Consider the following 27500-nt stretch of genomic DNA (forward strand, 5'->3'; position numbering starts at 1 on the left):
GGCGTTTTCTCAGAGATGCCATTATTCTTCAGAAATTATTGCACCTTGGTAATCGTTTCATTTTACGCTCGAATGATTCGTTCGTACCGTTCGAACGAATCGACACTCGATAGATTTCATCGTCCTACTGGACTGTACGTTTGCGAGGAGAGATGATAAATCACTTGGGAGGAAGAGGATAGAAGAAGAAGAAGAAGAAAAAGAAGAAGAATTCTCTTTGGACGTCGTTTTTCTTAGAAATCGTCGATTCTACGATTATCCGAAAAAGGTCTTTACAGGTGGTGTTAGTGTTATACCGTTTAACCGCGAAACGTTCTAGCAAAACGTAAGTCGGATCGGATAAGATGTAAAATCGTGGTTGAAATAGACCAGGAAGTTCTCTCTTTCTCTCTCTCTCTCTCTCTCTCTCTCTCTCTCTCTCTCTCTCTCTCTCTCTCTTGGTTAGAACGTATGAGAGAACTCGAGTGAAGCAGAGAGAATGAGAAAGAGGAAGAGAGAGAAAGTAAAAAAGCTAGGGTGCCGAGGTTTGCGGTTACGTCACTGGCCGACTACCCTCGAGCGGTTTGGTGGGTTGCTAGGAAACACCCCGCACTAAGTCCTCTTCATCCCCCTCAACGAAGAGTGCCGGGATCTAAGGAGAAGAAGAAGGATGGAAGGAGAGACCCCAGTTCTGCTTTGATTCTCTCTCTCACTCTCTCTATATCTATCTATCTATCTATCCCTCTCTTTCTCTTACTCATTCTCTTCTATATGCTTCAATCTTAGGACGCATCTCGCACGTAACTCCGTTGGGGTTTCTGTAGAAGACGGAAGATTCGAAGGAGGCCGAGGGTGAAAGTATAGAAGCGAATTCGACGTATACGAGTTGTTTAGTAGATACGATCCTCGAAATAGATATTTGTCACCCTAATGTGACGGGACAAGGGGCCGCGTATCAAATGACACGCTCGAAAACGTCTCCTCTCGACTCTAACTCTCTCATTCTGAAAGAACCCGTCGAAAATGTCGACTAACGATTAGCGAGATGAGGAGAGGAAAAGAGGAATGTATACGTGCCCTCAAAATATATGGGATTATTTTCTTAGCTCTCGAAAAGTTGACAAGACTAATAGAGTATTTCGAGATATAAAGAAACGATCCCTTCCCTTTTTCCTTCTACGAAATCCTCTCTCTCTCCCTTCCTTCCTTCCTTCCTTCCTTCCTTCCTTCCTTCCTTCCTTCCTTTTTATTATGTTTTTTTTTTCCCTATTATACACATACATATACGCTCGTATATAATACGTGAATGTATAATACACGATCTCGATGATTTGTCACTATTTTTTTCCATGACACGAGCTGTTTAAAATAATCGAATATCCCGCGGTTCTACCAGACGATTCTTTTTTCTTCGATAAGACGAAAAATTATCATACATATATTTCAACCCGAATGATTTATCTATCTATCTATCTATCTATCTATCCATCTATCTATCTGTCTATGTATATATGCATCCACGTATGTATGTATGTATGTATGTATTTCACATACAATAGTAGATATCTAAATATATATACTCTCTCTCTCTCTTTCTCTCTCGTATCACGGGAAGAATTGTAGCGTACGAGGGCAAATGAGATAAATGCGAAAAATGCCAAGGCAATTTATAAGAAGGAAAGACACGGGGCGATTTGATTTACGCGAAACGATTCGAGACCGCTCGACGGATCTTCGAGATTCGAGATAATTGAAAAAGGAGGCATCATCGTAAGAAGGAGAGAACGAAGAAGAAGAATAAGAAAAAGAAAAAGAAGAAGTAAAAGGAGAAAAAGAGAAACAGAAAGAGACAGATAGAGATAGATAGAGAAACAGAGAGAGAGGAAAAGAGAGAGTGAGAGAGAGAGAGAGAGAGTGAGAGAGAGAGAGTGAGAGAGAGAGAGAGAGAGAGAGAGAGCAACTCATCTCGGGAATCTTGTCGTTCGCGCGTGGAATTCCAAAGTTTTTCTAAGGAACGATTAAAGCCAACATGCCAGGAGTATCCGTATACAGCCTCCTTTTAGCTCATTTGCCAGAGATTCTCGTCTCAAAGTACGTAACGGCATACCAACTGGGTGGGCCCTTCGCACTGGAACGGATGCTGAGTCTTTTACACGGGAAAGAAAACGAACGCAAAGAGATAGAGACAGAGAGAGAGAGAGAGAGAGAGAGAGAGAGAGAGAGAGATCGCGACAACGTTAGATAGAGGAAAGATGGCCGATTAGAACAGATATAAGGGAAGAAAATGAACGCGAATAGAGAAAGAGAGATGGGGCGGGGCGGGGGCGGGTTAAGAAGATAGTAAAGACGGAGAGATCGCGACGACGTTAGATAGAGGAAAGATGGCCGATTAGAAACGAGATTTTCAAACGATAAACCTGCTACATATAAAAGTTGAAAAGTGAGGATTATTCAGCACGCTTAGCTCTAACGTAAGAAGAGATAAAACTCGTCATTTTCTCTCTCTCTCTCTCTCTCTCTCTCTCTCTTCTCTCTCTTATCCTATTTTTTTTTCTTTGTCGGACATTTTTTCTTCTCTTTTTCCTCCCTTACCCTCACTTTTCTTTTCTTTTCTTTTTTTCTTATTTCATAAAGAGAAAATTCAATACCGCGTGAAGAAAAATATCGTGCGGAATAAGATGAAGGTGGAAAGGAGAGTGGGGGGCAAGCGGATCGTAGGAATTGTGGAGCGAACGAACGGGAAAAGAGAGAAGCCGAGAGGTGTAAATCAAATTACGAATTTTTTTTTTTTTTTTTTTTTTTCCTTTTTTTACGTACACACGACGACATCGCTATAATATAAACGTAAACGCGGCCTTTCCCGAAGGAAGAAATGGGAATGGCTATGAGTGGGGATCTTTGTACGAGATGTAAAAGAGAAAAAGAGAGAAATAGAGAAAAGACGTAGGAGGGCTAGGGTATGAGGGCGGGCCGAAGGAAACGGTGAGAGGGCTGAGGGAAGTTGGGAAGAACGTAGGGACACGAAATTGAGCGTGAGAATGAAGAAAGCAATGGGAAAAGGAGAGGACTGAACGAGTCGGTACAATGCTCGGTTAAAACAATGCAGAGTAACGTGAAAAAGAGGGAGTCGCTGGCAACGAAAGAAAGAGAAAAAGAGAGAGAGAGAGAGAGAGAGAGAGAGAGAGACAGATAGACAGAAGTTCGGCCGAATAAATTACGAAGTTTGCGGAGAGTTCGCGAATAATCGTAAATGTAGTTTTTGAAGATCAGAAACGATCTTTGAGAGGGCAAATAAATTGGTAAAAAGAGAAAGAGAGATAGGAAAAGGGGTTGGAGAGAGAGAAAGAGAGAGAGAGAGAAAAAGAGAAGTGGAAGAAATGAGAATAAAAAGAAATGGAAGAAGAAAAGAGGGAGCTCCGGGCGATAGAGAAAAAGAAGAAGAAATAGAAAAGAAAAGAGAAGAAGATGAAGGTTGAGAAGAGAGAAGGAGAAACGGAAGATACGGTGCGGTTCGCCTTGGAATAAGAAAGAAACAAAAAAGTAAAAAAAAAAAAAAAAAAAAGAAGAAAAAAGAAAAAAAGACAAAAAATAAAAAAGAAGAGGAAGAAAGGAAGAAAGGAAATAAAATGAAATAAAAGGAAAGGAAAGAAAAAGAAAAAGGGAAAAGAAAAAGAAGGAAGGAAGGAAGGAAGGATGCAAGGCTAGGGACAAAAGAAAGGACTTGTCAGGTAAGAGAAGCCCTGCCCTTCCGTTCCCTTGGACTCTCTCTTCTATCACTACTCTACTCGACTCTTTCTCATCCTCCTTCTCCTTCTTCTCTACCTAACCACCTCCTCATCCACCACTACCACCATATCTTTTTCGCTTTCATTCAATGTTTCTTCGTGGTGCAATAAGTAAGTAGGTGGTACATATACCTTCAATTATACAAAATAACAGCATACGTTGATTCTCTTTTTAGATTACTCAACGACAGAGAGACATACACGAGAATCCAATAGTTTTTTCAAGCAATTACTTGGTACGCGAATCGAGAAAAAAAGTTCGATATAATAATACACAAATGAAAAAATGTATATATATATATATAGAGAGAGAGAGGAAGAGAGAGAGAGAGAAAGAGGGAGAGAAAATAGTTGCTCTCACTCAGCCATTAAGGGTGTTCGTTAATTCAGAAAACATAAGAGCGACGAACGAGACAGCTTTGTGTCGTAAGCTCGTAAGAAAAGAAGTCCGCGAGGCGAGTCCTTAAACCGATGTATATACATAGCTAGTTGGGTAGGTTTATTCAGAGACGACGCAGGAGACGACGACTGAAAGGATCTTACCCAAAAAAAGGTGCTTCTTTGCACGAGGAATATATAGCTTTACACGAGAGAAGAAGTTAAACGAGCATTTGGAAGTTGTACCTACTCTATTCTTTCTACCCAAGTACAATCCGACTGACTTCCTTTTCTCTCTTTCTCTCTTACTTTCTCTCTTTTTTCTTTCTCTCGTTCGTTCATTTCTTCTTTATTTCGGAAAAGGCAACAAAGGCGTTCCCCTTCATTCAACGACGTGGTTTTCATAATGCGCCGCTAAAGGGGCTTGATAAAAACGAGCAAATGAGAAATAATCACGGGAGCTGCTGAGAAAAAGAGAGAGAAAGAAAGAACGAGGGTGGTGAAGATAAAGAGAAAAAGAAAGAACGAAAAAGAAAGAGAAAGAAAGAGAGAGAGAGAGAGAGAGAGAGAGAGAGAGAGAGAGAGGAGAGAGAGAAAGGACTCAGGATAAGGATGAGAAGGAAGAGAAAAAGGAAGAAGAGTGGGGAGAATAGGCGCGAGAGTGGCGCACTCTGATGGCGATTCTCTCGTTCGAAAATCTCTCTCTCTCTTTCTCTTTCTTTTTATCTTTTTTTCTCTTATACGCAAGCAGCCCCCGGCTAATGGAAATAAGTTCGCCTTTCCGTGCCTCTTTCTCTTATTCTCTTTCTTTCTCTATACCCCTACTTCGTCGAGTTCCTCCTTCCACCCTCCAGCGACGCTATCCGTCCCAAGGGTGAGCCCTTCCCGAGAAATAAAGAGAGAGAGAGAGAGAGAGAGAGAGAGAGAGAGAGAGAGAGAGAGAGAGAGAGAGAAAGAGAATGAAAGAAGAAAGAACAGTAGACCGGTGGTGTTGCAAAGGAGACAAATTCACCACCCAGTCGAGCTTTCCAACGAATTAGACGATAAATATCTCTGATTTATTGCGTGCGGAATTTTACACGCAATCGTCGTATCCTCCATCTCTCCCTTCATTTTTATCTATCTTTCTCTATCTTTTCATCCTTCTCGTTCTTTTATATAATAATGGTATGTACAGTATATAAATATAATATATAAATATGATGCGAAAAAATACTCTTATCAAAAATCCTATTCTTTAGTTTATTCAATGGAAAAGAAAAAAGATATAACATTAAAAAAGAATATAACGATAAATTTGTTCGAAGAAGAAAGAAAAAGAGAAATGATCGTGCTAGATCATTCGAGATCGACAATAAGACTCTTCTTTGAGATAATAGACCGGTCTCTCGAAAGCGAAATGCTACGTCATAATTTCACGAGTCTTGGGCATCAATGTGCTAATTCGTTTACTCGTTTGCACGTTCACAATCGATGAGCCGATCTTTCTCTCTTTATCTCTCTCTCTCTCTCTCTCTCTCTCTCTCTCTCTCTCTCTCTCTCTCTCTCTCTCTCTTTCTTTATCTCTCTCTCTCTCTTTCTCTCTCTCTCTCTCTCTCTTTCTTTATCTCTCTCTCTCTCTTTCTCTCTCTCATCGAATAATTAACCCCCTCAGCTTCGACAAACTCAAGGGGAAGAGATAATTAGCCAATTAGGCGTTACATGTCGCCCCATGCATATAACAACACATCGATGTGATCGACGCGATTTCTCTACAAATAAAATTGCCCTTTGCTTTAGTATTCGTACATATATATATATATATATTCCTCTCTCTCTCTCCCTTTTTCTATATATATATATATATATATATATATATATATATATATATATATATATAGAAAATATATATATATATACACACACACACACATATACACAATATTAAGAAATTAGTACACGTAATTAGTTTTTGAGTGATTGAACTTGAATAAATAATTCATTAACAAACGAAAACACCTATTCATCGATTCAGAAAAAAGATTACTTTCTTTATCATCTATCTATCTATCCAAGTATCTATATATATATTTATATACATCTCCATCTATCTATCAATTTCTTTCTCTAACGAATTAAGATCGCAGTCGTCGACTCGTATAAAAGGGACGCCGATCGATCTGTTTTACGTTCGACAGAGCGTGAACGGGCGCCGTTCACGGCTAATTTATTCGTCGAAATTCTCCGAGAGGACAAAATGGAAGTGTGTTTTATTCGGAAGGGTAGCGAAGAACGAAACAGATGGAAGGCAGATTCTCTTTTCTCCACTCCCGTGACTTTCTTTACTTCTTTCTTTTTTTTTCTTCTCCTCTTCTTTCCTTTCTTCGTAAGCCTCCCTTTACCCTCTCTTTCTCTCTTTCTTTCTCTCTCTCTCTCTCTCTCTCTCTCTCTCTCTCTCATACGCGACCCTTCTTCGTTCGGTGGTCTTTCGCTCCCTTCGTGTCGACGAAACATGACAATAATACGATATGAGACTGGAAGCCGCAGAATATAACGTAAGCTGCCTCCTCGAGGCTCCCTACAAACGCCTTTCTTGCCCGTGTAAGTACACTCCTCTGTTCCTGAATTTGCCACGAAGACAGATCAAGAGGGAACCGAACGCGAAGATTCTTCGGTGAGAAAAAAAGAGATGGGTATATAGGACAAACTGTATGTGTGTGTATATGTGAGAGAGATACAGCTAGAGAGAAATATATAACAATATAGATTTTATACAATTTCTTGATAATAGATATTAAAAAAATAATAATTATCCATCGACTTGTGTAATAAAGAAATAATATCATCAAAGAAAAACGAATTAAATAATAATTAGTCAATTAGGTAACAGACGCTATAATTTTTCATAGTACATATCTTCTATTCTTGAGAACAAAGAAGGTAATGCCGCTCCAAGAATGATTTCCTTTTTTCTTTGTACATTTTCAAAAACAATCAATAGTCTTTCTTCTTCTATTTGTGGATATAGAAAGATAGAAGAGAATAAGGAAGCGAGAGAGAGAGAGAGAGAGAGAGAGAAAGAGAAATACGTCGCAACATTGTAAAGTGTCGTACGTCGGTTTATAAACTATTTATGCTAATGGTCCGTAGGAGGGCCGTACCGACTCATCGCTGACAGTGAAGTCGTAATTGCTTTTGCTCGAATGCAATTACGGCGCTTTAACGATGACGCGACGCGCTTAATTGCATTTATACTCGCGCGGGATATCTACGTAATGAAGAAGACAATGCCGAGGGACCGTATAGTCTCTGTCCGCGTTGCGATCGGCCTTTTCTCTGCATTCTTCTTTTCCTTCTATCCCTTTACCCTTTTCCTTTTTCTTCTTCTTCTTGCCACTTTCATCGGCGACATTCTCCAAAATTCATTTCCATGAAAGAAATCACCAACGAACAATTATAACAATGGAATCCTTTTAATATGAAAGAATTACTCTTTCTCTCTCTCTCTCTTTTTCTTTTTTTATGGAAAATAAATTGGTAGAAAGTTAGAATCATCCTAGATTAATTAGATGTTCGATTTTATTAACATTATCGTTATCGAATTCGAGAAGTCGACAAATCGAATGGCTCGTTTTAGAGAAATTCGATTCTTCCCCTCCTTTTGAAGAGCAATTTAAAGACACCGGTCGTTGATTAGCTTTCTACCATATCGAGAAACCCCACTAACGACTTGCTCATACATAAGTTTACTGCCCTTAACTTGGGATCTTACTTAAAGTAATAAAGTTGAACTCGAGATGAGTTGGCAATCCGAACGGCCGCGGCGGCTCGTAAATTTCTAATACCGCACGCTTCTTTCCCCCTACCCCGTCCCTTCTCTCTCTCTTCTTCTTCTCTCTCTCTCTCTCTCTCTCTCGACCTTCCTTACCCTTTTCTCCACTACATCCACCCGCCCTCTCCCCCTCGCCAACGTACAAACGCAACCCAGCCTCCGTAAACCTCCACCACTGGTTCTACTTCTCTATACTGGACGATGGTGAACACGTTTTCAACCCTATTCGTTTCTCCTCGACCCTCGTGGTGCCCTCTTCTCACACTCTCTCTTTCTCTTTCTCTTTCATTCGCAAACCGACGACAAGGGTCCGTTCGAATAACAAGGATTACTGTGGGATTGTTCCGTATACCCGGACACCCAATCCGCACCTTTCTCCTTCCTCTCTGTTTTTCTTATTCTATTTTTCTTTTATTTTTTATTTATTTATTTATTTATTATTTTTTTTTTTTTTTTTTTTTCTATTTTATATTTTTCTTTTCTCCTTTACCATAGATTATCCTTAAGAGTTAATTTCATTTGTCGAAGAATTCCGAAACAAAAGTTGTTTCTCGTTCCTAAGATAATTCTTAGAATTATTTAAAAGAAAAATCAATGTTTGTTTAGAAAAAAATGTTTGTTTAGTTACTTATCAAATCGGATATGGAATGGAATCAGACATTTCGTATACAATGATTGTGCTATTTTAATAGAATTTTAAATCATTGAACGTATAAATAAAAAGATTCATTGATTAATATTGGAAATTAGTCGTCATCATTTTTATTCCCACACCTTTATTATTCACCTATGCATACATCGTCGTAATTCTTTATTAATGGTAATCACAATGTTTTCAAATTATTTTTGTGACTGTAAAAGAAATGTTTGTTGGAAATATTTGTATGCATACATACAATGTGCATATTGTTCTATGAAAATCATTGATTTTTTGCTTGTTATCCGTCCATCGTTATTCGAGTTGCGTAATGTTGGATGTATTTAGTATTTGTTTCTCGCAAATTTATACGCTTACGTAGATGTCTTTTAATAAATAAATAAAAAAAAAAAAAAAAAAAAAAAAAAATAGTGGCGACGGAAATGACAGAGAAGATCAAGAATATCGAATCGTAGGGCAATCAGAAAACAAAGACTGATTGTCAATCAATATCAACTATTAATCATCGCCATTTCTTTTACACTATTATTATCTACCATCGTGATAAGTCAATGATAAATTCTTACCGACTGGGAGAAAACTGTATTACCGATAGTAGCGATTTAATCGATAATTTGCTATTAATGAATGGATATGTTTGTTTGTTTGTTTATTTATTACGAAAAAAGAAGAAAAAAGAAAAAAAAGAAAAAAGAAAAAAAGAAAAAAAAAGAAAAAAAAAAGAAAATGAAAGAAAGAAAATGAAAATGAAAATGAAAATGAAAATGATTAATAATAATCGGATAACATGGATCGAAAACAATTTCAAGAGGAAAGACAAGACGAACTTGATAACGGGATATATAAGCTACGCTCGACTTCCGTTAAACCGAACAAAATTCTAAAGCGAGTGCATATTTTGTTCTCACTCTCTCTTTCTCTCTCTCTCTCTCTTTCTCTCTCTCTCTCTCTTTCTGGTATAAATACACGCGTCGTTTTCGTTATCTTATCTATGACACGTTTTACTACAACGACGACGAATTGCTCGCTATAAATTTCTTGCTCATTTATAAAGATGAATAATGTATATGTCACACATACATACACACACACACATATATATATATATATAAATATACTCACACACACAAAATGCATTACATTGTTTATTATCGATTATCTTCAACGTAAATAAGAATTAAAGAATAACAGAAATGTGGATAAAGCGAAGATAATAGCAACGTTAATTGACTTAAGAAAAGAGAGGTAAAAAAAAAAGAAAAGGAAAAGAAAAAAAGAAAAAATGAAAAGAAAAAAAAAGAAAAGAAAAGAAAGAATAAAAAAATCTTTCTCGTATCTTGATTTGATTTGACTGTGATTCCCAAGAAGATATCTCAACCCTTCGTCCGAGATAAACGATCGACTTTAGGGTTCAAGTTTCCTCTACGGGATGAGATCACGTAATCCTATCGATTCACGAATCCCATAATATGTATATACATATATATATATATATATATATATATATATATATATATATATATATGTTATTCCGTTTCAAAATATTTCGTTTGTATCCAAAACAAAACATCTAGGAAAAAAAAATACTTTTCTTCTTTTTTGCTCTTTTCATTTCGTAGAAAACAATAAACAATTCGTGAGCGTGTAAATTTTTTTCTTTTCTTTCCTAATTCTTTTTTTTTTGTTCTTCTTTTTTCTTCTTTTTTTTAACTCTGACCTCATATCCATAGTATTCCGTTTCTCTATCCTTTTCTCACATGTATATGCATGTATGTATATATCTCAACCAGGTTGCAAATCACGCAACTTTGTGCTGTTCCGCTTTACAACGCATCGTGCTTAACGGTATATCTACTGGTTTTGTAATACGAGGGCCATTTGAAAAGATCGCGATTTTTTTTTCTCTCTTTCTTTCCTTCTCTCTTTTGTTTTCTTTTCTTTTTTTTTTTTTTTTTTTTTTCATCTTTTAAATATATAAACTTCAATCTTAAAGTGGAGAAAAAAGAAAAAGCAATTAACAAAGAAGAAGACAAAAACGAGCTGCGAATTTTTTAAGCGGCATTAATCTCTTTTTTTTTTTTTTTTTTTTTTTTTATTTTTTTTTTTTATAGCGTTATATAAAATTCTACAGGTAAAAAATTTTCAAGGAAAAAATCCGTTTAAAATTTGATGAACTCTGATAATTTAAAAAAAAAAAAAAAAAAAAAAAAAAAAAGAAAGACAGAGAGAGAGAGAGAGAGAGAGAGAGAGAGACAAAAAGAAAAAATAAAAATAAAATAAACAAATAGAAAAAAAAGATAGAAAAGATAAAAAAAAGAAAGATAGAAAAAAACCGAGACTTAAAAAGATGAATTATTTTGACGTTATATAAATATAAACGTATATGTCTTACGAACATTCCATTGGTTTTTGCGTATTCGCAATTCAGAGGAGGGAAAAGTGGGGATGAAGAGGAAGAGGAAGAAGAAGAGGAGGAGGAGGAGGAGGGGAGGGAGGGAGGACATGGGAAACGGGGTCTCTCTATCTTTTCTCGTGTACAAGGGAAATTGATGTCTTCCGAACGAAGTCGAGCGATGTAAACGAGGGAGTAAATCGCATTCATTATGCAAATCTATGATCGCGTTTATCCCGGCTTTAGAAACTTGGCTACCGCGTTGTACTCAACTCTAATCGTTTCTAGCTTCGCAATGGACATTGTTAGACCAATGAAAATACAAGATTCCAAAATATATATATATATATATATATATATTATTTATGTGTCAGTATATAATTTACGTACGTGCGTGGGTGTACCCGTGTATGTGTCCTGTACGAATGTCTGTATACGTACAGGTTGAAGAAAGCCGGGCTTGTATAAAAGGAATAATATCGTCGACTTTTTAATGTAGTTTTTAACGAGCACGTTTATCGAATTAACTATTTCCGACGAAGCGGTAAAATCCGAGGATATTCACTAGCACGCGATTCTGTCTCTTTCTCTCTTTCTCTCTCTCTCTCTCTCTCTCTTTCGCCTCTCTCTTTCCTTCCCCCACTCTTTGAAACATTCGCTTTACGATCCCGGACACGAGAAAAAGAGGGAGAGAGAAAGAGAGAAAAAGAGAGAGAGAGAAAGAGAGAGAGAGAGAGAGAGAAAGAGAGAGAAAAAGTGAGGGACGAGACGAGACGAGACGAGGGCAGGAAAATTTATTTCCCACCTCGTCGAGTTGAGTCGAGTTGAGTCGAGTCGAGACGAGTAAAGCCGAATCGTCCGAGCGAGCGAGTCATCGGCCGAGCGAGCAATGTCGAAGCGAGCTAGCGAATGGAGCGAGCCGAAATTTATTTTTCATTACGACACTCGCGGTACGCATACGGTTATGGACAATTATGTACCTCGAATGCGACATTATTCCTACGAATATATCGCGCGTCGCGGTAGGGTAAACGAGAAAGGGTAAATCGGCATTTGCGGTCGTATTAATGCGGTCGACGCCGATACATACGTAAATACATACATATGCATATATATTTTATATATACATATAAATACACACACACACACATATATATATATACGTATGCATTAGGTATGTACGCATCCACATAAATGTATACACGGCGTACGTAACGTACGTATATGCACACATGTTAGACTTCCAGCCTGGATATGCGCAATTAATTTCCCTCGATTAAAGAGCCGTCTCGCCGGTATGTCATACATATGTATATATGTATGTATGTATGTATGTATGTTGCATGTATGCATACATATCAATGTGTTATACATCTCGATCAAAAACATTATTTTTTTTTTTCTTTTTCGAATAATATATTATACACGTGTATTTCATTTTTCTTTTTATACTTATTCTTTCTTTTTTGTTTGTCTCTTTTTTCTTGGGTTTTTTTTTTTTTTTGGACTAATAAGCTTTTCATTAGATCCTCCTATATCCTTTTCTTTAATTCCGACATGACGTTCAACGTTACAGAGATCTTTAACTGTGTAAATACTCGAGAAGAATTTTATCCTTAATGCGTATGTTTTATCACTCGGAGAAGTTTATATCGACAATCCAATACAAACTATCTGTTGTAAATACTTGAGAATATTCGTGTTTATATAGCGCTTATTTTAATATCGTAATCTTATGTATGTACATAATAGTAAACGTTCTGAACGAGTATAACATTATAATATATTAATGATCGTTCAAATACTGTTTTCGATCGGTTCAAGGAGATAAAACATTTTTTTTTTTCTTTTTTTTTTTTTTTAATATCGTCTATAGCTCGTTCTCTCTCTCTCTCTCACTTATTCATTTACTCACTCGTTAGATAAAAAAAGATAAAGAAAGTTTAATAATATTAAATTTCGCATGGACACAATAATTGATTGTACGTATAAATATTCGGGTTACTCACGTTCGTCGTTGTTTTCGTCGTTGAATCAATCATAAATCGTAGCAACAAAGTTGAATAGGTCATATCGTTTGTTTATCCTCTCTTCCAAAACACTGTCAAACGGCCAAAAGATGTCCATTTTTTTTCTATTCACTCATTTCAAGTAGAAACCATTGGCGCCATCTTGCTAATAATCCCTCAATCCTTCCTCTTTCAAATTGACCGTAGCCGATATTATTCCTCTTCACTCGTCTTTAGAAACTTCTATCTCACACACATACGAAAGCACACAACACACAATAGTAATAAAACTTACAAATAAACTTACAAGGTTTACACACAATTAAACACACATTTCTCGGTAGACCAAACGTCGCCGCGTCGAGTTTTACTAACCGATATCACTGGAATTCTCGATAAACACGCATCCTCCGACGAAATCCTCTCGCACGGTCTAAACAACGAGCAAGATGGCCGATCGCCGACCAATCGCGTGCCTTCTTTTAGCGCGCTCCTTAAGTCCGATCTACACGCGACCAAAGACAAATTATGAGAGAAATGAAAACGTTCATTCAAATGTATATATTTATTTTTCATTACAGGAGACGTTTATTAATCAATTATAAATCAATTTACGTATTTCGTTTTGTTGTTCTTTTTACTTATTATTAATTAGGTCGGTACCGATTATACGGTCGTGTGACGAACTTAAGGAGTACCACTGAAGTCATAATAAATCTTTCAACCGTTTAAACACACGCAAAATTTTCATTATCCATCATCTTTCTTCTTTATATAATTTTTATCGTATCTTAGAAATATTTAAATTAAATCGATAGAGATTTGCAATATGATGTGTATTATAAAGTTTATGTTTTGTATTTACGGAAAAGCGTTGACTCGATTGGTTAAAATCCGGTAATCACAGGCCAAGGCGCTGAGAGTCTCATGGCCTTTTCCTGTTCACGCTTGCTCCAACGGAGACGCGAACGTAAGTTCTAGGATTAGATATTCGATATTGTGATCCTTCTTTATGTCGGTGAGATGTGATACTGTGACTTTGAAAGGTCGTGAATATTTCTAAAATACGTGTGAATGTTTGTGTCTCATGAATGTTTCTCTTCATTGTTTAATAAGCAATCTAACCATAATCGAGACCACATGGTGACATGTTTTCCTCGTTTCCACGTACAACATTCTCTTTAAGAATTCATTAATACTTTAATAGAATTTGTTTCGATGAAGAATTTTCTATGAACGTAATTAGTAAATTGAATGATAATGTGTTTCTCAAACAGAATGATTATTGTGCTTATTTAAAATATATTTTCACATTGTGAATGAATTTTATATATATCAGTGAAGAATATCAATTAAACTTCATTTATCCTTTTGTAAAATTATATTAAACGTTGCTATTTAATATTAATAATATTATATAAAATATTTCTATTCTATTTGATCCATCTTCCTGACGTTTACAATAAAACTTATTTCCATTGTTTTTGTTAGCTTGATTTACTTTATATTACCAGCAACGATACATATTATTAATTACTTTTCTTAACCTACAATATTTTTTTTCAGGAACATAATGCCAGATATGGAAACATTTGATGATGTGGTTACTACCACAAACACGTTACCAGTTGCACTTTCTGCAGAGTTACCGGAGATTAAATTGTTCGGTCGCTGGAATTGTGATGATGTACAAGTTAATGATATGTCCTTACAAGATTATATCGCTGTAAAAGAGAAGAACGCCAAATATCTTCCACATTCAGCTGGACGTTATGCAGCCAAACGTTTTAGGAAAGCTCAGTGTCCTATTGTGGAACGTCTTACAAATTCTTTAATGATGCACGGAAGAAATAATGGAAAAAAATTGATGGCTGTTAGAATCGTAAAACATGCTTTCGAAATTATTCACCTTCTTACGGGTGATAATCCTTTACAGGTATAGAATTAATACTTTTATTTAAAGTTTTTTTTTGTATTTTTATCCTATTAATTATTTGTCAGAGTATAAGTACACATTCTATAAAGATACTTATGATTTTATAGGTTCTCGTAACAGCCATCATCAATTCAGGACCTAGGGAAGATTCCACGCGTATCGGTCGTGCTGGTACAGTTAGGAGACAAGCTGTAGACGTTTCTCCATTACGTCGCGTTAATCAAGCTATTTGGTTATTGTGTACTGGCGCGAGAGAAGCAGCATTCCGTAACATCAAAACAATCGCAGAATGTTTAGCCGACGAATTGATCAATGCTGCGAAAGGCTCGTCGAATTCATATGCGATAAAAAAGAAGGATGAACTTGAACGTGTTGCGAAATCCAACCGATAAGCGCCATACGTTTATGATACATTTAAATAAATCTTATGTTTAAAAAACAAAACAAAAACAATCTCTTAAAAAATCCAACCTATCTATATTTAAAATAGATTATTTCTTTCTTTTTACTTTAGATTTTTTAAGGAACTGAGATATTACTTTAATAAGATAAAAGTACAAATTTATACAATTTTTTCGTATTTTGACAATCTCTATACTACAATATTAAAATTAATAAAATTTTGTTACGTTTTGTTTAACATATTTAATCAAGTATTTTATAAGCAGGTTAAGTAAACATTGATAGTAAATTTATCTCCGCAACGTGGCGCTACTGATGTTCAGCTGTTTCTATCTTCAGAACTTGACCCATAGTCTCTGCATAACCTACAACGTGTGAACACTAGTAGGTCGTATAAACATAATTAATTATAATTTAAATTTATAATCTAGACGATGGCAGAAGCTTTTAAAAAGGTAAATTATGTAATAAATAGAGAATATATTACTTTTTAATATTTCATATCTTATAAATATTACATCTTTGTTAACGTACAATATGCATATGTACATATATATATATGATTTTAGTTTTTATGATTATATCGTAATTAGAAAAAGTTAAATAAGTAAGTAAATTTGTATCTTTTGTAGGTTACTTTGACAGGTCTAAAACAAATTAGCAATCCTTATAGTATTTTGGAAGTTCTTAACAATAAAATATTAAGTGGATTGAAAACTTTTCCAGAGAATTATGCATATCGACAATGTACAGAGCAGATTGTCAAAGAACGAATGGATATTTTAACACAAGTAATATATTATTTTCCTTTATACTTCAACGATTAAATAATTACCTCGATTAAAGTATTATATAAAGTAATATATTACTGTGCCAAATGATAAAACAGTTATCACACACAAAACATTTTATATGTTATCGTTTTGATGCATATTATATTGCTTTGTTATAGAATCCAAATAAAGAAGTTGCAGCAGAAAAATTAGGTGTCAAATACATTGAAGAAGTTATCGAACAAGCTAAATTGGAAGTAACATTAATAAATAGAATGAAAATATGGAAACCATGGGAAAATTTAATTGAAGAAGCTCCGGTCAATCAATGGAATTGGCCACCGCATAAGTAAATCTTGATTGAATTTATAGACAACTGTATATAGAATAATACTTTATACATATATTCAAAGTAGTATGTGTAACAATAAATTTAAATTATAATTATTACAATATTCACTGTTATTTTCATCTCTTTGATTCGCCAATATGTAAATAGTTGAATAGGATAGATTAATTTAAAGTTTGAAACGAGACAATTTTAGCAAATTTAGCGTAAATACTAATAGTATAAATTATTCATCTTGTCAATTAGAATTATCGTTCTATATTGTCGTTTTAATTATCAAATATATTTTGATTCTTTGTTGGTCGTAATTGACTATCAAGTCGAGTTTTAATACTTCAGAACGATGCAAATTTCGATAAGAATTTCTTACTTTAATTAATTACTCAATCATACGTATCGTCAATGTTATATCTTTTCACAGAGTATAAGGGAAAATTAATGTTCATCAGTTCTTTATCTGATTTTAATTCCTGTCCCTCGTATAACACTGCTTCAGTATAGATTCGTTCATATCTTCGCAAATCTTTTAATAAGGAAATAACGTAATAAGATACTTCGAGTATTATAACGTAGGATATAATCGTCGGTAATATAGTACAACGAAGACCGACTGGTTTTATATCCTGTATCATCTTCCGTTTGGAAAGTGGTACACGCTTGGCTCTTAGATTGATTGCGATTGTCGCAGTTCGCATATGGATAACATTCCAACGAATGCTTAACCTAAGGATCGCGAATATAAATCACAAAAACAAATTCTTCATTCGCGGACAAGTTGGAAGCTAAAGTGTGTTATTCGATGAGAAAGCGGATTTATTAAGTTGGTAGAAAAATTAAGGTTAGAAGTACATACAAGTATGTATGTATGTACTTTCGAAAAATTTTTAAACTTAATTCCACTTATCAATAAATGCGTGTTTACTTTCGTAATTTTTAATAACTTTATAAATTAATGATATTCGATAATCCTTTCATTATTTTTCACGTGTCAGAAAATTTTGTTCCTTCCTTTTTTTTTTTCTTTCTTTTTTATTTATTTATTATTTTTTGTTTTTTTTCAACGCATCGATATATCAAACGATTCTATTTTTATCTACGAAAATTGTATAACGGTACTCTTTTGAGCATAGTAGGCATTGTAATTTCAATGTGCATTTAGTAATACATTATAGACGGTGTAGCGGAGCAAATCTTTAGAATTTCTCGATTGAATGTTTACAAAATCTATATTTTATCATAATGTATGTTTGTATATATATATATATATATATATATATATGCATGCTTCGAAGAACACACGTTCTATACGATCTAACATTTTCTAACAGTAATGGAACGGTATAACGCGAGTTTCTTCACTTTTCATTGTTTCCCCCTTTATTCCTTCGTTCGTTTCTTTATCCATTATTGCACGTTATCAACTCGGTTCATCAGACCCGCAAAGTTTCATCCACGTGAATGGGAAAGGTTTCGGGAACTTTCGACGAGATTTATAAATTTTGCACTTAAACGCCGTTAAATATGACGCTTAATAATCGCATAATAAATTATTAATAAATATAATAATAATAATAATAATAATAATAATAATTAAATGATCATAATTTCCCGCTTTTTTTCAAATCCTCACGTTTTAGATGTCGCTAAAATCGTTACGCGTATGAATATTCGTAACATTTTATTTAATTGACGAGTATTTAATATCTTCATTTTGATATTTTGTCGAATGACAAAGGGGAAAAAAAAGAAAGAAAATAAAAAAGAAAGAAAGAAAGAAAGCTGTCTTAAGAGGAACGATTTTTATTTCTTATTTGTCGAAGAGAACGACTTGTAGTACGATACCGAGAAAGGAATTGAAACAAGACGAAAAAAAAAGAAGTAACAAAACAAAAGAGAAAAATAAACGAGAGAAAAATTCTACAGCTCAAGATGAACGTAATATCCGCTTTCGTTAAAGTGGCCCTCCCTCGTACAAAGGATCTTGGTGGTCCCACCAAATCGTTATCCTTCGTTGTTGAGAAGGATCGTGATTGGTTCGCGTGGGGGCTAAGTGCATCGACGAAAAAAGGAAAGGATCGTTGGGCTTGAAAGCCTGGAGGCTTCGTAATTTTGCGATCGTCCACCGAAAATTTGCCGTCGAGGGAAGTATCAGTATGATGAGGAGGAGAAGGAAGAAATGGAAAGAGAATGGGGAGGTTCGTGTTCGAGAAGAAGCGGCCATATTGTGCTTCGATCGTCGTTATCGATAATTCATCCTTTTTGCCTCTTCGTCAAAGAATCGACGAAAGAAGATCGAAATAATGTTAAGAATTATTTACAAATGTTATTTTACCATATTAAAATACGAACATTAGTACGTTTGTACGTATAATATTAATAATATATTATATTATTACATATTATTTATATATCATACATATATATATATATATGTAGTTTAATAATGTACTATGATATGTAATAATATAGTATATTGATAATTACTTATTATAATTATCATATTATAATTACTTAGTATATTATTATATATTATAATAATATATGTGCATATAAAACGAGATTAGTTGAATCGAAGGCACATAAATTTGATGGAAAGTTTTAATTGGTTGGAAAAATGAAGAGGAAACGATCGAAAGGAACGAAAGATAGAAAAGAAATAGAAAGAGTTACACCGTTTCACGTTCGGTGGGGGGTAAAATGTGATGTGTGAGTGAGATAGACGATCGTGTCAAAGAGAGAGAGAAAGAGAAAGAGGAAGAGAGAAAGAGTGGGAGAAAGAATAAGAGAGAGAAAGAGAGAGAGAGAGAGAGAGGGCTCGCGATCTCGATTACGAGAAGCATCGAGCGCGCCACTCGCACTTGCTCTCGAGACACCGACTCGGTAACTCCGCGCAGTGCTTCTTGTCTCTCATTCGATCTCTGTTTTCGTACTATGTAAACATCGCTTGTCTGTTTTGTCAGCACGCGTACGAGACATTGTCGGTTTAATATAGTGACATTATTCGAAGAATTATTTATCACGTGTCTTTACGATCGTGACTTTTCGTGTTATTACATTTTTTTCACTGTTTCTCTCTTTCTCTCTCTCTTTTTCTCTCTTTCTGTCTTCCTTCCTCTCTCTCTCTCTCTCTCTCTCTCTCTCTCTCTCTCTCTCTCTCTCTTTGTTTTTCTTTTCGTTCGTTTAATCGTGTCTCTTCATTTTCCTACGAAATAATCCGATCGAGCCCGATCAATGCCGATCGTCTTTCCGCGAAATGCGTGTTCCGAAAAGTGATTGTCAACGAATGTTATATTTACGTCGTATCGATGAGAAGAATCGTAGTGTACGAATGAAGGAAATCTATTTAAATTAAGAAGAAATTTCTTGTCAGAGAGAGAGAGAAAGAAAGAGAGAGAGAGAGAGGGTGGAAGAAAAGAGCTGTCATTATTACAAAGTGGAAAAAAAAAAGAAAGAAAATCGATTGGAGGTTAAAATCGATTCGACGAGGCATATCCAACGAGAGAGAGTGTGTGTTTATCAAGGAACTACTTTTGTCGAAAAGAAGAGGGAGAGAGAGAAGGAACTACGAAAAAGCTTCGGCCCAAATAGAAAAACTTCTCTGTTTGTTCAACTCTTCAGCATTCGAGTTTCAGCTTTGAGGTTGAAAATAATCTGTGGGACTGGGATTCTTGGAAGGTGCTTCTTGGAAAAACGTGGGAAAGAGAACGTGATCATCGGTGAGTGGAAACCATTTAACAATGTTTTACACGCGAAACGTCATATGTTAAGACATATTTATGTATGTATGTATGTATAGTATTTCCTTTACTATACGACTCTTCTCTTTCGTACGGCCCGCCAAACTTCGTCCGAGCTTCGAAATCTTTTGAATTTCGATGTTGGTGGCGCGACAATCGGCCCGGCTCCCCGTTCGAATCTTTTTCTTACACAATTTTTTTGCGCAATCAATCTTTTCTTTTTTCTTTTCTTTCTTTTTTCTTTTTAACGTTTCCTTTCCTTTTCCCGTTTCTTTTTGTTTTTAAATGTTATTTTCATTTCGCTTTAAAATTTTGTTTTTATTGCATTAAATTATCTCATTAATTTTTTTTCATTATAACCCTTTAAATCTAATTACTGAAAATTAATATTTTGTTTCTTATATATATATGTGTGTGTGTGTGTGTGTGTACGTACGTAATGTATGTATTTCGTTCAATATAATTATTCATACTTTGTATATATTAGAAAGTTTTGAAGAATATTTGATATGTAGGAAGTAGGAACGATAGGAGAAAGAAGATATTTTCCTTTCTTTTTAACATTGAAATCTTTCACTCAAACCATTCTGTGGATTCATGTGTCTTTCTAGTTGCTGAGACGTGAAGCGAGCTGCACGCCCTATTTCCAATTGTTTCTAAGTTTCACCTATGTTTCCGCGTATGTAAAAAAGGCAGGTGTGTGTTATATCGACGTATAGATAAGTCTAAACCAAGAGTAGTTTGGTAAATGAAAGTCAGGAAGTTTTATCATTTCGAAAGACATATCGTGTGCGTATAGGGAGAGAGAGAAAAAGAGAGGGGGAGAGAGAGAGACAGAGAGAGAGAGAGAGAGAGAGAGAGAGAGAAAGAGAAGGACAGAAAGACTATGGAAGAGAGTTTCATAATCTTCGCATTTAGTAGTTGAACGGAATTCGAATTTACCAATTTTAGTCATAAATTATACGTAATTGTTTTTTTTTCTTTCTTCTTTGTTTCTTTTTCTATTCTTTATATATATATATATATGTGTGTGTGTGTGTATGTGTATATATATATATATATATATAAATTATAATCTCTCTTTTTCTTTCTCTATCTCTAATTAAATATTATGTAATACTATTATTACATTATACTGTATACTATTATATTGATATAATATTATATTGTTATGATGTATAAAAAAATAGTATCTTTTATGATATAACATAATAATATTATATTATAATAGTGTACAATTATTATATATTGATATACGATGATATAATATTAATTATAAATATATTAATAATAATTAAAATATACATATATATATATATATTTAATATACAAAAGAACGTATATAATATACATATATAATATACATAATTGGAATAAAATATATATATACATATATAATATACAAAATTTTTATAGAGTCAAGAGTCCAAATAAATACTTCTCGTGCTTGGTTATAAACAATAAACTTCTCCTCTCTCTCTCTCTTTCTCTCTCTCTCTCTGTCTGTCTCTCCTTCTCTTTCTCTTTATAGTCTTTCCCAGTTGTGTTATCGTCTACGTCGTCGTCCTTCTCTTTTTTTTTCTCCTTCTTTTCCCAATCTTCGTAGATCGTTGTTTATTGTGTGTGTGTGTGTGTGTGTGTGTGTATATATATATGTGCGTGTGCGTGTGCGTGTGAAGTCTCGATTCTCTTCGTCTCGTACTTACACGCGGCAAGTAGAAGCTGGGATACTATCGCCTCTGCGTAAAAGGCATGCTCGATTTCTCAGCATCTTTTCTTTTTTTTTTCTCTCTCCTTTTTTTCCCTTCCCCCTTCCCCTTTTACGCCTTTTAAAGATACCACCGTCCTCGTCGTCGTTCTATACGAACCTATCAGACTTATCCTCTTCTTCGTTCATTCGATTATCTTTTCTAATATCTAATAGTCGTATTAAAAAAAAAAAAAAAAAAAAGTTTACGAAAATGTAAGTACGATGGAAAATTATTAAAATAAATAAATAAATAAGTAAATAAATAAATAAATAAATATATCTTTTTTAATTATAGCAAATTAATATAAGAAATAAGAAAATTGATAGGCAATCTTCGAAACACTGATTCGTCGTCGGTCGTATTACGAAAATAAAACAAAAATTAATAACTTTCGATCGAATTGTATACATACGTTTAAATATGAGATAATAGGGATAGGTAAAAATTTTTTGAATGTTCTATAAGTTTTTGGATAATTTTAAAAATCCTTTTCCCTCCTTTTTTCCCCAACTCTTCTAATTTTTTTTTTCTTTTCCTTTTTTTTTTTTTTTTGTTATGTTTCTTTTGATTGTAAAATTATCACCTTAGATCGCGTAACTATAATGGAAGCTTAACAAATTTTCTTAAGCAGAGTAATTAATTTTCGTAATTATCTGATTTTTATCTTTTTTTATGATCTGATTTATCTGACTTTAGGTTCATTTGTAATCTTTGAATGTATTCTGTATTTATCACTATCATTTTTATCTGATTATTTGGAAAATCATTGCATCTACAATAGTTAATCTTTAAGTCTGTAACTATGATCGATGAAAAATATCTCACTCTCTCCGTTTTTCTTTTTTCATCTCCTTGTCTCTCTCTCTCTCGCTCTTTCTTTTTCTCTTTTACTCGAGAGAACATCTTGAGAGAGGATCCCCTAAGCAGTGAACGATCCTCGGAAGCAGAAAACAATGCCGATGGAAACGGGCATCTTTCCGCTTGCAGCCAAACACAATGCGCGATTTTTACGACTGACGAGGGAAAAAGATGTTATGGCTTTCTCGACGTAGAGACGGCAGGGAGATGGACGTTTGAAAAATTTCTTTCTCGCTAGTGTAGAGAAAGAAAGGGAAGAAGAGAGAGAGAGAGAGAGAGGGTGGGGGGTAGTAAGTTAAGAAGTAAGAGAAGGAGAAGAGTTGAATCTCTTTTGTGCGTGACCGGCACACCTTTCCTATAAATGTCTAATTCTATCTTAGATATGAGAGTTATTCGTTATTTCGAGTGCATTGTTTCCATGTTTCTCGATTAAAGGAGCCAAAGGTTAACTATTAAAAAAAAGAAACGTTGATATTATCGATACTGTGATCATGTTCCGTTGGTATCTGTTAATCGATTATTTTTATGGTGTTTGATTGTAAATATCGAGCGTTTAAATTTTATCGGAAAAAGATCTTTTTTTGCGCCATTAATTATCTATATACATATAAAATATTGTATATTTGGCTGGTCAATAATTAATCTATTGGCATTTTTAGTATTTAGAAAAATTATTAGCATATAGAAAAGCATTTTTAGTATATAAAAAAATTATGATATTATTTATTAACATTATACTAGAGGTAAACCATACATTATAGTATTGTTTATACTAATACTATATTATTTTTTAATTTATTTCAATATAAAATATTGAAAAGACCGATACACATGATTTATATTAATCAATCCCCAATATTATTGATATAGTTTTGAGAAAGAGAGAGAAAGAGAATGAAATTATATTCAATGGGACAATATCTTTTGTAAATTTTCTTTAGAGATGAACAATCGACAGAGAAAAAGGAAAAGAGAGAGAGAGAGAGAGAGAAAGAGAGGGAGAGAGAGAGATGGGTGAGAGAGTGAGATAAAAAAGAAAATGCAAAGAAGGAAAGAGTAAATGAGAGAAAAGGTATATAATTCTCGTTTAGAGGATCTGGATTGTTACGGTGAGAATCCGTTGGAGATACAAAAGAGCGGGAAAGAAGAAAGTTCACGATCCGAGTTAAAGTGCGGGCCGAGTTTGGCCGGAGTGTGTCTAACGGGGCAACGTCACGGCACGTTAACGTTCCGCGAACGTGAAGGGTCTCTCTTTCCTTCTCTCTTTCTCTCTCTCTCTCTCTTTCTCTCTCTCTTTTTCTATCCCTCTTTCATTCTTCCATTCTATCTTTCTTCCTCTCTTTTCGTCGGTCATTTTCCATACTTCGCCGATCAGCAATGGCATATTTGGTTTTTACATCGAGCTCCCGGAAAGCATTTCATTAGAAGAAGAATCGTTATTTCTTTTTCACCGTTGTATTGTATATATATATATATATATATGCATGCATGCATGAATGCATGCACGTTTGCTGTATGTATGTATTTATGATCGACCGCGCGAGACTCGTTTGTCATTCACCTGTGAATTTGCATACGGAAAAAAGAAAAAGAATCCTCGTAAATCGGTAACTCTTTATAATCCAATTTTTCTTGGTATTCTAAAAAAATATTTTACATATATATATGATGAAAAATTTATAATAAATTCTTTGGAAATTTTTTAAACATTTAGTTTTAAGCTTAAGTAATTTCGAATAATATTAATTGATTTGTAATAATTATCTATTAAGAACTTTTGGCCCATCCAAGGGCTCTTTCAGCCTATCCTATTTAATAATAGAGTACAATATGCAATTATACTATTCCGGTATAAGTATAGTACAGTCAGTATAATAATAATATACTAGTGTTATGGCACAATATATATTTACAATTGGTATTGCTTAATTAGAATATTAGTAATATATTATTAGTCATAATATGTCGTATTAAACTATATTACGATAAATTATACTAACTATACTATCTATACTAGGTATAATTTATAATTATAAAATCTTATCTATGGGATATGGACTGGTGACACTTTGGCGTGCGATAAAATAAATGTTTTTAAAAAAAAGAAAAATAAAACAAAAAAAATACCAATACACGATGCACATTCTTGTGTAAAGAATTGTGAAAAGAAAAAAGAGAAAGAGAGAAAAAGTTTCTTCCTTTCTTTATTTCTTCTTTTTTTTTTTATTTTTTTTTTATTCTTTTTTTTAAGTCTTTAAAGATAAGAAACGAAGTAAAATCAAAAGGATGTCATCGTGGGTCACACACTGGCCACGGAGAAAGCGTTCGTCCAGTGGCAACGGCACTGCCATTGCTTATTATAATTCCTCCTCCTCCTCCTCCTTGGAAGAGAAGAAGAAGGAGGAGGAGGGGGAGGAGGAGGAGGAGTAGATTTCAACGGAGTTCTCTCTCTCGAGAGAGTTTTTCACGCGAACAGCTGTTACACGGCGTTCACAGGGAACGTGTGGCCTCTCACGGATGCTTACCGCATATCGCTGAGGTTACGACGTAAGATCGTTTTGTCTGTCTGGCACAGATTGCCTTATCTATAAATGAGAGTCCTCTCTTTCTTTCTATTTCTTTCTGTATTAGCTGCGGAATAACCGTTCCCGTTTCTTTTCGAATAATTCATGTCAGCCGATGAATGCTCCCTTCTAAACGCGCATACATTAAACAATTATACGAGACACCGTGGCTAATAATACATCTATTTATTTCAGTTATAAATGTTAATTAGCCGCAAAATGATTAGATCTAATCAATGAATAAGCCAATAACCAATCTAATATTAACTTTTTATTTTTTTCTTTACTTCCCAGTCTTTTTCATTCTTCTTTAATGAGCGTAGAAAGTTAAAGAAAAAAACAAGAAGAAGAAGAAGAAGAAGAAGAAAAAAAAGGAACAAAGAGAAAGATAAAAGAAAACAATGGATAAGAAAGTAATCCTTTCCATCGTCATTAGATATACATTTTTTTACTTTGTTATATACCATTCACGCGTATAGGTATATCTCGTTTTTCATATAGGCAGGGGTCAACGTTCGATAGTTTTCTGGAAAATGTGATCTGGTCTCGCGACCTTCGTAGAGATCAGTCGACCGTATTACATCGCTCGGAATATGCAAAAGGATCAAGGATATATGCAGACGAAGAGAGAAAGAGAGAGAGAGAGAGAGAGAGAGAGAGAGAGAGAGAGAGAGAGAGAGAGAGAGAGAGAGACTGACCAACGTTTATTCAGCTATAATCCTTTACGCGCGGATCGTCTCTCATTTACCATTCAGATATTCCAGTTTTTCTCATGGAATTCCAACGTTTGAGAGAGAGGGTCTTGCTCGCACTAATCGACGATCATGAGCAATCATGCTGAGTCTATAATATCGATTTCTCTCTCGATGGGACGACGAAAAAGGTGACGAAGATATTGCGCACAAAAGGCAGGTATCTTTGTTCGTGTAATTGTAAAATTAATTTCTTTGCTAAATTAATCGAACGAGGAAAGAGCGAATAAGGGCAAAGGAAAGAAAATAGACGAAGAGGATTACAGATAAAGAAAGAGAGAGAGGGAGAGAGAGAGAGAGAGAGAGAGAGAGAGAGAGAGAGAAAACGATAGAGATAGTGATGGAGATGGAGAGAGAAACGAGCAATAACCTTCGTACGCGGAAACGAGACCTTGGCGTGTGCTCGGACCACCATAAAGTCTTACCTAATGTTCGAGAGCCGATGATAAGGACCGCACGAATGGCCGAACGATAGTGACTCGTTCGTCGTGCTCAATGGCTCGAGACTTTCACGAACATTCCTCTCCTCTCGAGGAGGAGGCTCGCCTTAGCCAGGGGCAACAAGAGCAACGGCAGCAGCACCACCAGCAACAGCAGTAACAGCAACAGCAGCAGCAATAGCAACAGCAACACACCACGATCCCGTTCATCTTTCTCTCGTATTCTCCACTTGCCCTCTCTCTACTTTACTCTCTTGGACATACAGAGAGTAGCTTCTTCTTCTTCAACCTCTTCTTCTTTTTCTGCTTTTTATGTTTTTTTCTTCTTCTTCCTCCTCTTCGTGTTTCCGCGGGATAGCTTTCAGCCTCGGGATCGAAGTAGGGCTTGGATGATAACAGCGCGAAACGTTCGAGCGGAACACGAGAGGAGATCGTCGCGTCACATCGCATCGGATCGCATCGCATCGCGGAAGTCCCGTTTAACCTGTCGAACTTTGCTTTACGAGCGAAGGTACCCTTTCCTTTCTCTCCTCTTTCTCTCCTATCCCTTATCCCCCACCTCCCTCGATTGCTTTTATTTCTTTCAATCCGTTCGCTGAGACTTTATAATCTCTCACCCCTCCGGCATCGAATCGATCCTTATCCATAGCGTACGCATAATTCTATTTACTTTTATTCACGTTTACAAGTTACGACGTTTTACTCCGAGGTGAATAATCACGAGGAAGAGATAAATACATACACACACACATATACATATGATCATTCTTTAAGAATCGCGTTTATATTCGACAAATAGATTTCTTTCTTCGTGTAAATGGCATTACGCGATAGCTATATATGTATGTATGTATGTATATATCTATTTTCATACCCACATATGTACCTGTTTGAAATGTTTAAGTTCGAAAGATTCTTAGCCGAGG

General features: G+C 35.0%; 4 protein-coding genes across 10 annotated transcripts in view; 3 read left to right on the forward strand and 1 right to left on the reverse strand.

Annotated features, from left to right (window-relative positions):
• The window catches only part of LOC118440615 (uncharacterized), a 206114-nt gene extending 192632 nt beyond the window's left edge, over positions 1 to 13482 (reverse strand). For 3 of the 4 annotated variants that reach the window (XM_085658187.1, XM_035863908.2, XM_085658185.1), the window contains exon 1: positions 13013 to 13482. The gene's annotated coding sequence lies outside the window, so the exon portion shown is untranslated. Of the gene's footprint in view, positions 1 to 11393; positions 11410 to 13012 lie in introns of those variants that run through there. The other variant, XM_085658188.1, reaches the window with a different exon arrangement.
• Positions 13483 to 13867: 385 nt separating this feature from the next.
• Positions 13868 to 15377, forward strand: RpS5a (ribosomal protein S5a). 2 transcript variants are annotated; one of them, XM_035863961.2, is made up of 3 exons: positions 13868 to 13982; positions 14579 to 14948; positions 15056 to 15376. In XM_035863961.2, exons 2-3 carry the CDS (start codon positions 14586 to 14588, stop codon positions 15338 to 15340), a joined length of 648 nt encoding a protein of 215 aa, XP_035719854.1. In that variant the 5' UTR covers positions 13868 to 13982; positions 14579 to 14585; the 3' UTR covers positions 15341 to 15376. The 2 variants fall into 2 exon arrangements, with proteins under 2 accessions (XP_035719854.1, XP_085514323.1); XM_085658197.1 differs by lacking the exon at positions 13868 to 13982 and having other exon boundaries at positions 15056 to 15377.
• Positions 15378 to 15647: 270 nt separating this feature from the next.
• ND-13B (NADH dehydrogenase (ubiquinone) subunit ND-13B) lies at positions 15648 to 16576 on the forward strand. Its single transcript, XM_035863963.2, has 3 exons — positions 15648 to 15805; positions 15983 to 16141; positions 16303 to 16576. The coding sequence occupies exons 1-3, from the start codon at positions 15785 to 15787 to the stop codon at positions 16474 to 16476; spliced, it is 354 nt and encodes a 117-aa protein (XP_035719856.2). The 5' UTR covers positions 15648 to 15784; the 3' UTR covers positions 16477 to 16576.
• A 2748-nt stretch (positions 16577 to 19324) lies between these two features.
• LOC146872880 (uncharacterized) overlaps positions 19325 to 27500 on the forward strand; it is a 56051-nt gene continuing 47875 nt past the window's right edge. For all 3 annotated transcript variants that reach the window (XM_085658211.1, XM_085658209.1, XM_085658212.1), the window contains exon 1: positions 19325 to 20188. The gene's annotated coding sequence lies outside the window, so the exon portion shown is untranslated. The remainder of the gene's footprint in view (positions 20189 to 27500) is intronic.

This window comes from Vespa mandarinia, chromosome 7 (genome assembly GCF_050613455.1).
Source record: "Vespa mandarinia isolate Hongniang chromosome 7, ASM5061345v1, whole genome shotgun sequence".
Lineage (NCBI taxonomy): Eukaryota > Metazoa > Arthropoda > Insecta > Hymenoptera > Vespidae > Vespa > Vespa mandarinia.

What these genes read in the sequence shown, in the direction of transcription:
- RpS5a (XM_035863961.2), top strand. Translation starts at nt 14,586, where the DNA reads ATGCCAGATATGGAAACATTTGATGATGTGGTTACTACCACAAACACG. An exon ending in CGGGTGATAATCCTTTACAG is followed by an intron (nt 14,949 to 15,055) that starts GTATAGAATTAA and finishes ATGATTTTATAG; the next exon opens with GTTCTCGTAACAGCCATCAT.
- ND-13B (XM_035863963.2), top strand. Translation starts at nt 15,785, where the DNA reads ATGGCAGAAGCTTTTAAAAAG. An exon ending in TGGCAGAAGCTTTTAAAAAG is followed by an intron (nt 15,806 to 15,982) that starts GTAAATTATGTA and finishes TATCTTTTGTAG; the next exon opens with GTTACTTTGACAGGTCTAAA. An exon ending in GAATGGATATTTTAACACAA is followed by an intron (nt 16,142 to 16,302) that starts GTAATATATTAT and finishes GCTTTGTTATAG; the next exon opens with AATCCAAATAAAGAAGTTGC.